The sequence below is a fragment of the Eublepharis macularius genome, chromosome 1, assembly GCF_028583425.1.
Source record: "Eublepharis macularius isolate TG4126 chromosome 1, MPM_Emac_v1.0, whole genome shotgun sequence".
Taxonomy (NCBI): domain Eukaryota; kingdom Metazoa; phylum Chordata; class Lepidosauria; order Squamata; family Eublepharidae; genus Eublepharis; species Eublepharis macularius.
In genome coordinates, this window is record NC_072790.1 from 19,122,676 (window position 1) to 19,141,070 (window position 18,395).

Genomic DNA, 18,395 nt, shown 5'->3' on the forward strand with positions numbered 1-18,395 from the left:
TGGTTAGTAATTGGATGGGAGACCTCCAAGGAAGACCAGGGTTGCAGAGGCAGGCAATGGCAAACCACCTCTGATAGTCTCTTGCCTTGAAAACCCCAGCAGGGGTCTCCAGAAGTCAGCTATGACTTGAGGACACATTCCATCACCACCACCATCCAGGAATTACACAATTTTAAGGCTGACAATGAAGATATGGAAATTGTTAAAGATTTTCTACTCCTTGGCTCAATTGTCAACCGAAAAGGAAGCTGTAACCAAGAAATCAGAAGAAGATTGAAATTTGGAAGGGTAGCCACGAAGGAAATAGAAACAATCCTTAAGGATAAGGATATGTTGCTGAGGACCAATATCAAGATAATCCACACTACGGTATTCCCCATTACTATGTATGGATGTGAAAGTTGGACAGTGAAGAAAGTTGACAGGAAGGAAGTTGAGTCATTTGAAATGTGGTGCAGGAGTTTGACAGATACCGTGGATAGCCAAGAAGACCAATAAGTAGGTTCTAGATCAAATCAAGACAGAATTCTCCCTAGATGCTAAAATGACTAAACTGAGGCTATTGTACTTTGGAGACATCATAAGAAGCAAGAAGAAAAGACAATAACACTAGGAAAGGTGGAAGGCAGCAGAAAAAGAGGAAGACAAAATGAGGTGATTTGACTCAATAAAGGAAGCCAAGTCTCCCAGTTTGCAAGTCCAAGGCTGTTATCGATAGGGCATTTTGGAGGTCATTAATTCATAAGGTTGCCATTAGTCAGAAGTGACTTGACAGCACATAACACACATACACACCAAAATCAAAAGGCCAGCTTTAAAATAATAGTTGAAATACATGTATAAAATAATTTGCAGTAACTCTTAGAATCATAGAAACATAGAGCTGGGAGGATCCGAAAGCTCATCTAGTCCGACTCTCTACACAATGCAGGAAATTCATAGCTACCCCCCCCCCCTACTCTGCCAGTGACCCCTGTTCTATGATCAAAAGAAAGCAAAAAACCTCTAGGATCCCTGACCCTAAAGTAGCCATCAGCATTACCCTGGTTATATAAGAAAAAGCCTTGAGAGCCTAGTATTGATTTACCCCTTTCTGCCATCCCTTTCCCAATCTACCTAAATTCATACTGAGTCATAAAATCGTCATTACTGTCAAGTGGCCAGCTAACTTCTTTAAAAACTCCAAAGTAGGATAGCCTACCACTTCCTGAAAAAGCCTGTTCTACTGAGGAACCACTCTGAACTATCAGGAAGTTCTTCCTAATGTTTAGCTGAAAACTCTTTTAATTTGTTTTTTTACCTGTTGGTTGTAGTCCAACCCTCTGTGGCAACAGAAAACAACTCTGTGTGACAGCTCTTCAAATACTTGCCTGTCATATCTTCTCTCAGTCATCACCTCTCCAGGCTAAACGTAATCAGCCCCTTCAACCTTTCCTCACAGGACTTGGTCTCCATACCCCTCACCACCTTTGTTGCCCTCCTTTGGACGCATTCCATCTTGTCAACACCCTTTTTAGACTGGTGCTCCAAACTGAACACAGCACTCCAAGTGAAGTCTAACCAGAGCAGAGTAAAATGATAACCATCAGTTTGCATGATCTGGACACTATATTTCTTTTGATGCAGCCCTCAATCACATTTGCCTTTTTAGCCTCCACCATCACATTGCACACTTATTTTGCTTAATAACACTTAGGGGTGGGGGGATAGAAACCTGTAGGCCAAATTAATGTATTTCCCAACATTATTAGGCTTTCTTAAAAGTAACGTGGCAGACCTCCAACCTGATGGGGCTTACAGTGTCATGAAAGGAGCCTTTAATGTGCTTTTCCTCTGCTTGGCTGGTCACATGTCCCAAAGGCTGTCTTACTAAGGAGAGAGGATTAGCCACCGGCACCCTGTACACCATACACTCAGTCCAGTTCTCCCCGCCCCCACCTTCCTCATTTGTGGCTACCTTAAGAAAAATTACAAATGCCAGAAGATCTGATCCTGACCCTCCTGGATCTCATCTAGTTTGACCTAAAACTGAAGTAGCAGAAGCTACTACAACCACCATTTTTTCACATTTATAAGCTGAGAGACACAAGGGGTGTCAAGTTATAATACCTGACCACAGTTCTCAGGATTAGTTGACTCCACTTGCAAATTTTGCCTTCAGTTGCAATTTTCTGAAATTCTGTTAGTGATTAATACTCTGTATAAGAAAATCGGCCATGTAAATTGCCATAGTCATATGCAGTACACCTGTGGACCGGTGCTGCCAAGATTTGTTCAGACATTCGGGAAGGACAGAAAAAGGAAGAGCACGAGGGAAACAGTCCTGCTGAATCTGAAAGACTGATGTCCACACAGCACTCAGTATCCTGGAGAGAATGCAACCCTTCTCCTGGGGGGGGGGGCTGCATGGGTCAAAAGCAGCTCACTCTGAAATTATAGTTACAGTATAATTAAAAAATCATGTATTTTCCAGAAGAGCATCACATGACATATCAATGAAACAATGATGTCAGTTTCCACAAAGTTCAAATACAGGAGAAAAGGACACAACATGATGAATACCACCTACATTTATGGGGCCACGGCTAATCCTACATATGACAGCAAGGATCAAGCAATATTAAAGTTGTTAGTTTTAAATCCTTTTGTACAGTGTTCTAGCCTTCAGCTGCTGACAATCCAAAAGGGCACCCACTGTATGGTTAGAGGTAAGGGTAGACCCAAGGAACAGACACTTTTATTAAAGTGTCAAATTTTTACTGATGGCCTGATCAGTAAAGAACAAGAGAACAAGCACATGGAATTTTGCCCAGAAATATCCTATATGATAAGTGTGCATCAGGTAACTTGGAATCAGTGTGTGGCTACCTTAGCTAAACAAAAAAATGAATATTAAAAAGCAGAAAGCTGCACACCTATTAGGTTGCTGACTGAAACTTCACCAATTTTAATGTAATAAATTACATTAAAGTGCAGAAATACATTTAACCAGGGCTTTTTTATGGGAAAAGAGGTAGTGGAACTCAGTGGGTTGCCCTCGGAGAAAATGGTCACATGGCTAGTGGCCCCGCCCCCTGATCTCCAGACAGAGGGGAGTTGAGATTGCCCTCCGTGCCGCTGAGTGGCACGGAGGGCAATCTAAACTCCCCTCTGTCTGGAGATCAGGGGGCGGGGCCACCAGCCATGTGACCATTTTCAAGAGGTTCCGGAACTCCGTTCCCCCTCGTTCCTGCTGAAAAAAAAGCCCTGTATTTAACATTCTAGCTTCTGAAATGTACAGCATTGGTGGTGAAAAAAATTCAAATTTTCAAAAACAAAGTCAATGAATAAAACTCTTATATTTTTGAAAACAAATCTGATTAAGTCCAAGTTTCCTTGATATTATTTATGTCTTATATCATAGCTTACATCCTATAAACATGAAAGAAGAAGTCCTTTTCAGTGAATGAGTAGACATTTTTTTCAGCCATGCGGCAATATTGATAAATATAGATAGGTCTAGACATAAAAGTTTAGAATTTGTGTGGTATGGGATACCTGGGGGAACAGGGTTATCTGAAGGTGTCCGTCAAGTCAGATTTTGGAATGTTGTCAAGAGATGGTTTCGTAGCTGGGTGTCTGGCCAGAGGTTGCAACCTGTTTCTCTGCCGCAAGTACTACAGACTCAAAAGAAGAGCCGTCACCACCCACCTAGTGTATTGCTGATGTATATAACAGAAAATAAAAAGAGTGGGAACTTAAATGAAAGATTTAACTTGTAATGCACATACAATTCCATGCTAACTATAACTATACCCTTTAAAGTTCCTTCGAGTCAGTGGGCTTCAGGTACTGGTGAAAAGAAAAATGGTACCACACCAGTGGTGTAACTGCTGGCAAATATCTAGAAGTGACATCATGTCACCATTTTTGCCCAAAGCCTAGAGAATCTCATCAAAGTCATGCTGGTGGTATGATGTATTTACCAGAAGTAATAACTTGCTGCTCGCGTGGTGTCATTTCCTCATTGCCCCCCCCCCCCCCACCACACTGGTTGCCATCCACTGCTTTGGGCAAAACTGCAGGTTACTTTTTTAACAAGTCAGAATACTGCATATGCAGCTGTAAAATGGGAAAAATAACAACCTTCCTGAGTCCAGTTCACTTCAGGACAATAGTCGGAGGCAAGCAGACTCCCCTCTTCCCCCCATACTGAATTGGGCCTGTGTGGTACTTCAGATAGAAGTTCACCACAGCTTCTGTGGGGAAAGTGAGTCAGGTCAACTCATTAAAAAATAGTGTGTAGTTCGGCCTTTAGACGGGTGTAACTCAGCTGAGGACAGCATTGGTGTTTTATAAATACCTCTTTGTTAGGAAAATTTGCTAACAAATGTTACTTTGGGTAATAGTTTTACCATGAACAGCCATTCAGGTAATGTTGGCGTCTTCAGTTTCATTTGTACATCACCACATCCAACAAACATAAGCCAAAAAGGTATAAAGTTGCTTACTGTTCAGTGAAAAACAAGACTGGCTAGTTCTCTGCTATTCTCTTAACTAAACTGACAGTATAAACCTTTACCCTTTTAAGAACTTGCTCAAGGCTCCTTTCTGACAATCATTTTCAGCCTATGGACAGAGGAAGTACAATATTCATAGCAAATTCTTATTACTTTGCCCCAAGGTATACATTCTTCTAGAACCACACCTGCTTTTTATTTCAGAGGGGGACCAAGCATCTTCACAGTACTAGACTTGTGAGGAGCCGTATGCGTTCATGTTTGACCCATGTTCCTTATCCCGTCCAAGGTTGTTTGTATGCCCTAATGCTACTTGTCTTTGCATTTTTTCACCTTTTTAAAATTAAAGTAGTGTTCTTTTTTTTTAACCTTGCTACTTCTATACTTTTACCCTAAAGCTGTTGATTTGTTACGTCCTGGGAGGATAAAAACAAGTTTAACAAGTTCATTCCAATTATGACTGCATGCATTTGGGTGAGGATTCGTTGGTATAATTAACAGCAAAAGAGCTGTGGAAATACCCATAAATCTTTTTCAAAGGTTTTATTTTGTTTGGGTTGTAAATTCTGGCATTTTAAACTACTAAAAGTGCCTGTTTCTACGATAAATTGCTAGAAACTGAAATGGGAAAGAACTTGAAAGTGAGATATTTTTATAATGGTAGCGGGTGTAATTTAAAAAGGGGAAAATGTCCTTTGGGGGGCTATTACATTTTTACATTTTTCATAGACTATTCCCAGACTATAAAATAATAACCCCCTGTAGTTATGTATAGGACTCCCAAATGTACATAGACACACAACTCTACTTGCATCCTTCTTCATGCACTTGGCCAACATCAGTCTGCCAGTCTAAATTGCACTTCTATGGTTATTTGCACCTGGACCTGGGTAGCCCAGGTGAGCCTGATCTCGTCAGCCTGCAGAAGCTAAACAGGGTCAGCCTTGGTTAGTAACTGGATGGGAGACCGCCAACGAAGTCCAAGGTTGCAGAGGCAGGCAATGGCGAACCACCTCTGTTAGTCTCTTGCCTTGAAAACCCCACCAGGGGTCGCCATAAATCAGCTATGACTTGGGGACACTCTCCACCTTCACCATGGTTATTTACAGGGGGAAAATAAGCATATAATATCGGGCCTGTGGTCTGAGGCAAAGCTGGGAGCAATAATTTGAAGATAACTTTAACTTCTATTTAAAAACAAACAGCTGGTATTTTGAAATACTGCAAGCGTACAAAGGGAATTGAATTGCCTCAAAGCAATTCAGGTTTTTTTTGTTTTGTTTTTTAAACAATTTGCTGGCCTTGATCATAAAGAAGTGGTTCTGCGCTCCACAGTGGCTCATCACATGCTTCTTTGGGAGAGAAGGAGAGAAAGGGAGCAGCCCTCTCTTCTCTAAGTTAATAGCTAAAGTTCATCTCGGACCCAAAAACAGCTTCAAGCCAGGCAGGATGGGAGTCCAAAAGCAAACTCTGTGAGTCAGTTTAATGGATACTGGCTGGCGTTCAAACAGATGAGCTCCCAATATTTCTCCCTTTAGACATCGCCTTCCTTACCTAGACACACATTTTAATCAAAATCTCATTGATTTTATCTGCAAAGAAGCCAGAAATTTTCTCACCGCTGGAGGGACTTGCATCAGCAGCCAAGTGAAGACAGCCTGGATTAACCAGCCTACCTGCCTCCTGGAACAAATCCACTGATTGAGGCTTCACAGATAACACATTGGAAGCAAAGGGAACTTTCCTATTCTTTTTTAACACCTATCGTATACATTGCAATTCAGATAACTTGACTTAGCAAGATCTTCTAACACTGGATTTCTCACTCTTTTTGTCCTATGATTCCTTTGTTTTAAGCTTGCACATAAAACCTTGGAAACGTGTAGAGCAGAGCTGGGAGGAAGGCCATTTGATGTTTAAAGGCTCTTAATTAAAATTCAAGTCCACCTCCAAAATATATTCTATTATATTGAACCGAAACTTGGGAGACCCGCATGAAACTGTGAAACTCTCTGGTTGATCCTGGGCCAGTCGCACCGTCTCAGCTTAATCTACCACACAGAATTATGGGAGGATAAAGGCGAGTGGGAACACTCCGTGTTGCCCCAAACTCCTTGGAAGGAAGGGTAAGATAAAAATGTATAGATAGATTCTATACTCACTTTCTCCAAGCAATTTTCAAATTGGTGGTATGTTTGCCTATGCCTTTTTAAACAGCACATTATTTTTGGCAATAAGTCTGTACTGCTCACGCTGTCCCTTCAGAGGGAAGTAAACTGCTACTGTTCCGGCTTTATTCCTCAGCAGAGCAGAAAATTAGGGGCTATTTCATATTCCCTTGCATTGAATAAGGAGGTATAAATAACGCCGTGGGGAAAATTTGGAGTGGGCAAAAGAAATTATGACCGATCCTGACTTATTTACACAGTTTCTTTTAGACCTCCCTGTGGAAACAGCAGGAAAGTGTCGTAAATCACTATGAGATGAGATAGTATATTTAGGGTTGCTGGGTCCTCCTGGCAACCAGCACAGGGTGGGGGCATATCAGGTCACAGGAGGGCTTGCTGGCAACCCAGAAGTGATGTTAGAACAACACTGGGGACACTCTGGTATTTGGGCAAAATTCCATATATGTATACCATACAGTCATATAGGAATGATTTGCAAACCTCTGTTGAAAAGCAATATATGCAGCTGCAACATCTGTTGGTTTCAAAGTATGGCCCTGCAGCATTAAGTGTTTTAGAATCTCCCTTACTCCTGGGCCAGTTTCTTCATACCCTCCATGCATCTGATGAAGAGAGCTGTGGTTCTCGAAAGCTTATGCTACAAATAAGTTGGTTAGTCTTAAAGGTGCTACTGGACTCCCTTATTCCTGGATATTCTCATTAAATCAAAGCAGAAAATGAAACTTACAATATTTGTTTTTACCCTATTGGATACCACATAACCTTTTAAGTAAATGATTTGAATACAATATCCAGTTGTTGGCACTGTAATTTACAAGATGCACTTTTTAAGCATATGCTTTGGACGTATCCAGTTATTTGAACCTTTGGGGAGGAAGTCATTACTCATATTAATTTTGTATTAGAATACTCATTTATATTTGAGGATGTTTATGTACTTTTAAAGTATCTGCCCATCTCTTGGAACCTAACCGATGGTCAACAGAAATGGACCCTCTGTGCCCTTACCGTCACGGGAGAGACTTGTACTACAACACTGGAAAGACAAAAATCCATTTCTCATAACTCATTGGATTGAAGACATTATAAACTTATCGACATTTGAACGTATTGCATATAAATGGCAATTGCACATGGACTTATTTTTAGATATTTGGAAAACATTTGTAGAAGTTTATGTATAAATTTGCCAACTTTTTTTGTTTGCCAACATCATTTTTTTTGCAGCAATAAATTTACAAAATTAAAAATATCTGTTTTAAAATATTTGATTTCAATTAATAAATAAGATATGCAGGATGATATGCAGGGTTTCAGGAATGAATGGAATAAGGAGCTAGATTGCCCAGTTTTGCCAAAGCATTGGCATATGGCCTTAAACTTTATACCTGTTGTTTCAAGCTGTGCCTTATTCAGCGAAAATTATGTTTAGGATATATTGGATGCCACAGGGCCTTTTTAGTAAAGGACTAATTACAGCGTCTAATTGCTGGCATTGTAACTTATGGAACATCTCTTAAGCACAAGCTTTGGGTGTGTCCAGTTATTCGGTCTTTTGGGAAAGAAGTCATTACACATATCAACTTCATGTTAGAATATTCATTGATTTTTGAGGATGCGTATTTACTTTTAAACTATTTGCCTGTTTTTGGGATGCTGTCTGACAGTCAATGAAAATGGACCCTTTATACTCTTACTATACACAAAAGACTTACATTACAATACTGGAAAGATATATGCCCACCTCTCATAATTCAATTGAATTATTAATATTTGAAAGTGTGGACTTTTTAAAAGATATTTGGAAATCTTTTATAGATGCTTATGTGTAGACCCGCCTCTGTGCTTGTCATATATTTCTATATGGTACAAGGTTTGTTTTAATTTTTAAGGTAAAAAAAAGCAAAAAAAAAAAAAAGGTATAGCATACTATCTTTGCTGGGCTTATTCAGAAATAACATTTCCGTTGTTAGTTCCTGGGGGCAGAGAAGACTTACCTTTTATTCTTTGGTGATTCTTTGACCTTTCCACAACCTTAGGAATCCCACAGTAGAAGGGCCAAACTAGATGAAATGTCATCTAATGCCACTGCCATTTTAAATGATAACATTTAAAAAAATTAAATTTTAAGTGACTTAAAAATACCATGATCCTGATCGAGTGGTGAGCTGAGGCATTCTTGTCCCCTTTCCATTCCTGTTCAAATGCCCAAACAGCCAGGGGACTGTAGCTATTTGGGCACTTCAAAAGACACACAGGGGTGCAAGAGCACCTCAGCCTGCCGTACTGCACCCTTGATCAGGAGCAGGCCGTAGTGACATTTTTAATTGCTTTAAAATGGCAGTGACATCCATGGGCAAGACCAGTGCACGCTGCCACATCTTGTTTGGCCCTAAGTGTGAGCTCCCTTTGGAACTTTCCATTCTGCATCCAGCTTTCCCCTGAAACTTGGCTCTAAGGCTAGCTCTCCTTTTCAAATATTCTCTAAATTAGCCTGCTTTCCCCAAAAGCCAGGCTCTAAGACCTATAAAGTCTCTAAGACAGGATCCCTCCATTGACAGACCCTGGAGATCCCTCTCCCATCTGCATCCTCCAGCATTCTATTAGAGATGGGCACGAACAGAAAAAACCCCGAACACGATGTTCGTGGTTCGTTGCCACCCACGAACAGGGACTCATGAACAACCACAAACATGGCCCTGTTCACAAACATGTTCGTGGTTGGCTGTTTGTGGGGGCCAGCAGGCTCTCCTCCAGCCATCATCCAAGTCAAGATCCCTACCGCACCACTCCCAGAAACCTGACCTGAGCAGGCAGGAGGAAAGGTACCAATAATAAATAATAGCTTGGCCCAGAGCCTGGCAGCAGCCCTGGAACTTGAAGGGGTAGATCCCTATCCCACCACACACAAAGAAAATTCAAGCTCCAATGCACTCTTCTCTATCAAAATGCCAACAGCAACTGTCTCTCCCTCTCCACTGTCTGCAAACTAAGCCAGAGCTGGGAGCCCCCCTCCCCCCTGGTCTTTGTTCCGTTGTAACAAATTTGGAGCTCCACACCTGAAAGGAAGACCTGCCTATCAAGCTAAATTGGGCTTAGATTGGGGTTTCCACGGCAACAGCTGGAGTTCAGACAATCCCTGCCTAAATTGCCAAGGGAATTGATTGCAGGTGCCAGACTGTCTGTCTTGATGAACAGCAACAAAGGAGGCTTGCAACGACCACCTGTTAGTTTAGAATGGGCCCTCACAAACAGCTTGTTCACGAACAGCAGATTGGCCTGTTCGTGGCTTTTTTTTGTTCATGTTGCTGTTCATGCCCATCTCTAGTCCTGATTGGCTATTAGCTGGGCTACACAACAAATAGGCAAGCAGGGGATTGGTAACTGACCTTTGTCCATCCGTCACACAAGTACTGGTTTTTTGGGAAACCTAAAGGTGAGTAGAAAGATGAGGAAAAGGATAATTAAAAGAGAAATCAGTCAAAAAGAGGAAGACCTGCAGAAATGGACATAGGCACTACAACAGATTTCATAAAGGAGGAAATGAAAATTAAGAAAGGCAGATGAATCAAAAAAGAATAAGGACATGAAAGTTGGCAAATGACCTTGAAACATGGGTCTTCCCCAGGGCTTTTTTTCTGGGAAAAGAGGTGGTGGAACTCAGTGGTGGAACTCAAGACTGCACAATGACATCACTTTGGGTCTGCTGGAACAAGGGGGGAGTTTTTTAAAGTTTAAATCACCCTTGGTGAAAATGGTCACATGGCCGGTGGCCCCACCCCCTGATCTCCAGACAGAGGGGAGTTTAGATTGCCCTCCGCACCAGCAGCACGGAGGGCAATCTAAACTCCCCTCTGTCTGGAGATCAGGGGGCGGGGCCACTGGCCATGTGACCATTTTCAAGAGGTGCCAGAACTCCTTTCCACCGCGTTTCTGCTGAAAAAAAGCCCTGGTCTTCCCTAATAAAATACAAAGTGAGATTCTGGTTTTAAGAACAGAGGGGCATGGGGGTGAAAACATCCCAGAGCCACTCTCCCACATGGGTATCTTCTCCCTTTCTGTACTGGAGCTCAGCTAAAGGCCAGTGACCTTGGAGAATCAGAGCACAGGGTGAGGGAATTGTTCAAAACCTCTCATTCCTACCCCAGCTACCTGTGCAGTTGTAACTGACTCAAGTATCTGGTCTAGCACCTTCACGACCAGGGCCGTTTTCACACGCCTTTAAGCTCCAGAAAATCGTGCAAAACTCCTGTCACAACAGTGTCATTTCTGACGTCATTTCTGACGTCATTGCACCATTAAACAGGATCATGATGGGAAATCGCGCTATGAAGGTGCAAAACTCATGGCTGTTGTGCCATGAGTTTTGCATGATTTTCCAGAGATTACAGGCATGTGAAAACAGCCCATCTTTAAACCAAAGGAAGGGATTACAGTAACTGGCTTTGCCCCTCCATCTTTGATGGAGACTTCTCACCTCCAGGGATAGGTATTATTTTATACCAGAATAACATTGAAGGCATTGTCAGATGTGTAGTGAAACAACCATGCGGGTCTTTCCATGGTATTACGTGCAAATTTTAACAACTACGCATTATGCAAGCTATTTTAACAGCAACACCTGGTTTTTAATTGGGTGAAGTGTAGATGCCTGGGGAAGGCACCCACCCCGTAAAAAGTCTGCCAAGAAAACGTTGTGATGCGACATCCCTCATGGGTCAGTAATGACTCAGTGCTTGCCCAGGGGACTACCTTTATCTTTTTTACCTGGTTTTTAATTCATTTTAATTGAATTGTAATTATTATTGGAACAATTAATTCCTGGATGTGTGTAGTTGTACATAGCATTTTAATTACCATTGAGGAAGGCCAGTTTGGGCCGAAACGTGTCTGGTCAGTTTGTTTTTAGATACTATAATTATGATATAGTATTTATTTTGATGCATGTATCATGGTCATTGGATTCTCCATCAATTTGTATGGAATTTTAAATCTAGTATGCATTTATTAGAAGTTTTGATATTTTTACTTTTATTCCTTTATATTTTAATGGTGTTTGTGTACACAATTTGTAATAAATAATTTTTATTTTTTAAAAATATTTTTATATGGTAGCTTGACCCTCCCAGTTCATTTTGCCCCTTAGGGTTCCACCCTGGAGACAGTGACAATTATCCGACCATCTGTACACTGAACAGCTTCCCAGCATTGCTTTTTTGTTCTTACAGCTCCTTTTGACCCCTAGAAAGACCGTTGCTGGTGTTGTGGGTCCTGCAGAAGGAATAGCTCCATGGGTTGGAGAGCTAGATTGAGGAGGAACCCAGGGTGAGGTTGTTCCTCCTTCCTCTTTCACAAAGGCAATTTTGCTGTGTGGGGGGGGGGATGTAATTTCATCCCCTTGCCCCTCTTCACTCCAGCCCCTTGACCCATGTGGATTTCTTTACACTAAGTCCTACAGCCTTAGGAATGATCTTCTCATGGATCAGAAGGGGCTGCTGAAATGAAGAAGGTGAGAGAACTCTGTGTCTTCCTTTTGTGAACTGATGGTTAAATGCAGACCAGTAAAGAAGAATTTAAAAAGATGATCAGTTAGCCAAACATACAGGAGTTTGGGATGAATGGAAGAAGGGGTATATCCTAGAACTCACTAGTGAGGCAGTATGGTGTAGTGGCTAGAGTGGTGGACTAGGATCTGGACAACCCAGGTTCCATTCCCCACTCTACCATGGAAGCTTCCTGGGTGACAGTCATCCAGGTTCTTAGCTAACCTACCTCACAGGGTTGTTGTGAGGAAAAAATGGAAAAGAGAATGATGTAAATTGCTTTGGGTCCCCATTGAGGAGAAAAGTAAAATAAAAAAACCTCATCATATGCATAAAAACCTGTCCAATTTCTGGTACTTTTGGTTAGTTTAGCCTAACCATATTACCCTTCTGCTTCTCCCCTTTGTAATGAGAGTTTTGTTAAGCTTTGACTTCATTTTGCTGCGCCACACCAAGCATAAAGGGCCCATTAAGAGTTTAGATATACAGCAGGGTTGAGAGCTGTGTTCATTCCATTATTGGCTAACACTTTATTCAATGTTAAGCACCAGCACAGAAGTACAAATAGGATAATAAGCCTGCATTTCAAAAGAATAACATTGAGAAAATTATAAATATAGTCTCATAGCTTCCATCTGCGTTTCTGATCTAAGCAATAAAAGAACCATTTTTTCCTGTCAAATTCTCCTTTGTTAGTTGCCCAGATTCGTTTTAGATTAATCTTTTATTTTGCTTTATTTCTAAAGGACATCCATTACTTCGCACTAGATAAGGGTGAATTGGCACTAGCTGAAGTGGCAAAGAAAAAAGCTAACGACATTGACACGGAATCAATAACTACCGGAGTTGGTAAGAATTAATGCTGTTTTTTTAAAAATGGCTTTTTTGTTTTAATCAATACTAGTTCTTGTATTGCTGTCATGTTATTCTTGTAGTAGAGTTATTGGTTAATTGGAATTGTTTTTTGGCCGGGGGGAAGTTGAGGAACAATAACGGTATTTTGATTTGTCTAGGTTTACCGAAAATGCTCTTTTAGATACAAAAGTGAGAGTGATATCGTTGAAAAAGCTCCAGTGTGAGACGGAATTCCTCAGAGGGGAAGGGAGGGTGTTGCTTGCACCTTTCATCAGGGCCGTTTCCAGATGGCTTACCTGAAGCCGCTCCATGCCTCAATGTTGTGGATCGTGCCGGGGAAAACGCAAAATTTCGCGTTTTCCCCGGCACGATCCACAACATTGTGGCATGGAGCGGCTTCAGGTAAGCCATCTGGAAATGGCCCAGGATTAAGAAAGGATCCAGATCCTGAAACTTGTACTGATGTCATAAATGATATATTAAAGCAGTGTTTTAGGGTCATGCTCACTCTCAGCAGGTTTTGCCAGAGCCAAAGTGAGCACACTCCATTGAACCAATGGGATTTGCTAAGGGATAATTCCAAAAATAAACTGTATGAGCTGGTCCTAAAATACTAGGAGAGAAATGCACAAGACTGGGCTTATAGAGAGCTTGTGACTGAAAACCAGTTTTCATCTGTATGTTTTATATTCTGGTACACATACCTTCATCTAGGAGTGCTTTAAAAGGCATGTGCTGAATTTTCCACGCGCGTACCATGTTGACATTAGAGACATGCATATATCTATACTGGGGGCCTTGACCTAGATGGCCCAGGCAAGCCCAGTCTCATCAGATCTCAGAGGCTAAGCAGAGTCAGCTCTGGTTAGTACTTGAATGGGAGACCTCCAAGGAAGTCCAAGGCGACTACACAGAAGAAGGCAATGGCAAACCACTTCTGAATGTCTCTTGCCTTGAAAATCCTTTGATGGGGTTGTGTGAGCTCACAGAATCACAGAGTTGGAAAGGGCTATACAGACCTTCTAGTCCAACCCCCTGCCCAATGCAGGATGAGCCTAAAGCATCTCTGACAAATATTCATCCAACCTCTTCTTGAAAACTGCCAGTGAAGGGGAGCTCACCACCTCCCTAGGCAGCTGATTCCACCTTTGAACTACTCTGACTATGAAATTTTTTTCCCTAATATCCAGCCAGTACCTTTCTGCATGTAATTTAAGCCCATTGTTTCGGGTCCTACCCTCTGCTGCCAACTGGAACAGCTCCTTACCCTCCTCCAAATGTCAGCCTTTCAAATATTTAAAGAGAGCAATCATGTCCCCCCTCAGTCTCCTTTTCTCGAAACTAAACATTCCCAAGACCCTCAGCCTTTCCTCGTAGGGCTCAGTCTCCAGACATCTGATCATTCTCGTCGCTCTCTTCTGCACCCTCTCAATTTTGTCCACATCCTTTTTGTATTGAGGCCTCCAGAACTGCACACAGTACTCCAGGTGAGGCCTGACCAAGGCAGTATAGAGAGGGACTATGACCTCCTGCGATTTCGACACTATGGCCCTTTTGATACAACCCAAGACTGGGTTTGCCTTTTTTGCCATCGCAACACACTGACTGCTCATATTTAGTTTACAGTCCACTCTTACTCCAAGATCTCTTTCTCATACACTACTACCCAGAAGTGTATCCCCCATCCTGTATTTGTGCTTCACATTTTTGTGGCCCAGATGTAATATTGTGCACTTATCTATGTTGAATTGCATCCTATTCACATCTGCTCACTTCTCCAGAGTATTCAGGTCTTGTTGAATTTTAACTCTGTCTTCTTGGGTATTTGCCACTCCTCCTAAGTTGGTTGCAACTTGATGGCAAAAAAGTGCTACATCAAGGTATAATATGCATGAGCCTTGGACCTGAGGAACATACAATTTGCTCTGTTACTTTGCATTATTTACAATTTGCGTTGTTATTTTGAATGCATATGGGTTTTAAGAGAAGTCCTGAAGAAAACTAAAAAAAATCCAATCAAGTTATCTACCCCTCCAAAAAAAACCCAGAGAAAGTAGATTAGATCTGTACTCTCCTATCTAAAATATTGTTTTTCCTGCACTTACAGTGCAATCCTAAACAGAGTCACGTCAGCCTAAGCTTATTGATTTCAGTGGGCTTAGACTGGCATAACTCTGCTTAGGATTGCACTGTAAATGCAGTCGTCGCTTAAATGTTCTAGATAAAAATTTCTCATGCCCCTGTTGCAATTGGTCACACAAGGAGAGCACTGTACTTCAGGTAAAGGCAGAAATATATATCAGGATGAGTCTGTGTTATTTTGATCTGAGCAAATTAATTTAGGACAAAATTGATAAATAAGGCCCATACTAGTTTAACTAAATAGTCATCTAAATACCATTTTTTCAGTTCCTCTTTGTGTCTGCTGTTCAGTGCCACACTGGGGATTGCACATGCATAGGGCAGCTACAGAAATATCTAGAACTCATAATGATAATAATAACAACATTTGATTTATATACTGCCCTCAATACTGACTCAGAGAAGTTTACAAAGGATGTTGTTATTTTTATCCTCATGACGATCACCCTGTAAGACAGGTGGGGCTGAGAGAGCTCTGAGAGACCTGTGAGTGACCCAAGGTCACCCAGCTGGCTTCAAGCAGAGAAGTGGGGAATCAAACCTGGTTCTCCAGATTAGAGTCCTGCCGCTCTTAACCACTACACCAAACTGTGAGGTGCTTTTCCTTTTCCCCTTTTCCTTTTGCAGTTTTAAATGTCCTCCATCACATGTACAGAAAGAAGAGAGCTCGCTCCCTTCCTTCTTTGCTGTCATGGAGAAAGATGTGTTAATTTTGTTCCTTTGGACTGTCATGAAGGAAAATTACTGGAATGAGTAGGAAGGAGAGTGATTCTGGCACATAAAAGCGTTTTTCAAGAAGTTTTCTAACTGGGAGCAAAATGATGAAGTCAGACAATTTCCTGTGTTTTGGTGCATCCCATAATGTAGCTACAGGTCCAGCGTGTAAACAACCCACAGAGATTCTCATTTAAGAACTACTCTGTAGGAGAAAGGGTTACTGGGTAGTGTCATTATCCAGCTGGTGAGAGAGACTGGAAGAGGCACAGGAAGACATATGAGGGCAACCAGTTCCATCAGTTCTGAGGGAGGAATCAAGTGATAGTACTAAGGAACCAAATGGGAATAAGCAGATTACCTCAGAGTTCGAAGCATAAGGAAATGTCCCATGCCGATAAAAGCAAGCTCATAGAGCAAGATGGAATATCTGTAGTATTTTATTTGTTTATGCTGTTTATACTGATTATGCTGTTTATGCTATTCATAGTCTGCCTACCCTTCTCGCTGGGACTCAAGGTGGATTACAGAGAGTAAATCAACGGGACATCCAATAAACAATATGATATTTAGATTGTAGAAACCAGGAACCAACTAGAAATCTGAAACAGAAGTGAAGCAAAGCTCAAGTATTGACATGCGTCAAACCGTGCAAAATTACATAGTAGGATATTACTTATAACAATGGACCATACAAACTATGCACGGTAGTATAGACCACAGTCCCTAACCCTTTACCCAAGTATCTTTCAGAACCATTTTGTTATAGTACAGCCCTATTATCTCTGTAGAAAAGCCCTCTGGAATAATTCGGTTTTGTATAATTTGTGGAGAGCATGAGATTGGGAGCTTATTTTATCAAAATAAGAAAGGATACAGAAAGAAAAAAGGGGGAGGGGAGGAAATAATAAGGTGTAGCAGATTTTACAACTATTTCTCATCTCATAGTTCTCATGTGGAGTACAGGTCTACAAACAGGTTTCAACAACAAGGGAGGCAAAAAAATTTAGAATCCGTGGGGAAGTTGGGATGGAAGTTGGGATCAGTGGGTCATCCCAGGGTGTCGGGCCTCTCAGCTGGATTATGGAGCCCTATATGCTGGGTCACACAAGGCCCTAGAGACTGCTGTTTTGGGACTGCTTCGCGGAATGACCTGCTGCTTGTGTGTCCAAGTAGAGAGCAAGTGCACCACTCCCTATATCTTTCTTTGCACATACACTGACAGGAGAAACAGGTGGCGAGTGAAGTCACTGAGCAGTGGAGAAGTTTCTTCCATGGATTTTTACCACGATACACTTCCCGATGCTTGGCTTGGGTTTTTTGTCCCTGGCTGTCATAGTTTGCTACCCATGGGCATGACCATGACATCAGCGAGCTCGGCTCTTGCTGCCCCTCTTCCTGCCATGTGGCTGTGATGCCATATACTTCTTGTCATATGCTTGCAGTTCACTGGATCCTGTGCTGTCACCTGGGGGTTAAAGGTAGTTTCTGGACCTAGAAGGGTTGAAAACCATTACCCTAGAGATATGCAAGCAAGATCAAAAGAGTTTTTAATGGCAGACCAGTGCTCTCAAAAACCAACAGCAGCCCATACATGGGCATTCTCTGTGGTGGCCTCTACTCTATAGAACGACCTGTCTGAGGAGGCCAGGAGAGCCCCCACTCTCCTGGCTTTCTGCAAATGATGCAAAACCAAATTATTCAAAAAGGCTTTTTTACTCCGCTAAGAGGGCTGTATTGTAGGGAGGAGGTCTCAGATGCTTTGCTAATGAGTTAGGAAGGAACCATAGAACCACAGGAACCACTATGTTGCCTTACATACTGTCTGTTGCTTTAAGTATGTGCAACCTGTGCTACTGGGTAGTTATGTGTTGTCTAATGTCAGTCCTAGAATTGCTTATGCTCTGTTTCATCACTTCTTCAACTCTGTATTGGATTCTTGCTAATGCTATGTCTTTATAAACTTGTATTTATTTACCCTACAGCATTGTTTATGGAAATGTCCTTGACATTGACTGTACTAATCTCACACTGTGTAATCCACCTTGAGTCTCAGTGAGAAAAGCAGACTATAAATGACATAAATAATAAAAAATAATAATAAAGTAGAGGTAGAGAGGCCTCAGGAATCAGTGGGAAACCACGACAGATCCATGGGTACTGTCCATTATAGCAAAGGGTTACTTTTTGGAGTTTCTAACAGTCCCCAGGCGTATGCTTCTGTTTAGTCAAATCAGTCAACCTTTCCGGAACAGCTTGTCCAAGAAGTCAACATATTGCTATGCAAAGAAACAGTTAGAATTAGTGCCCTCCAGTGCCGATGCAGAGTCCTAAATGAAGTAGGACTGCTCTCATTGCCTTTTAATTGCCCCTTTTGGGCTAAGACAGGCCCAGTTTACAATGATGATGCCAAAGGTCAATGTATTCACTTGCCACAGAATGAAGAACTCACA

General features: G+C 41.7%; 1 protein-coding gene across 2 annotated transcripts in view; it reads left to right on the plus strand.

The window, feature by feature from the left end:
• The window catches only part of WDPCP (WD repeat containing planar cell polarity effector), a 215,052-nt gene that overhangs the window by 128,553 nt on the left and 68,104 nt on the right, over nt 1-18,395 (plus strand). For both annotated transcript variants that reach the window (XM_055001704.1, XM_055001713.1), the window contains exon 14: nt 12,978-13,080. In XM_055001704.1, coding sequence (XP_054857679.1) covers nt 12,978-13,080 — 103 coding nt within the window. The remainder of the gene's footprint in view (nt 1-12,977; nt 13,081-18,395) is intronic.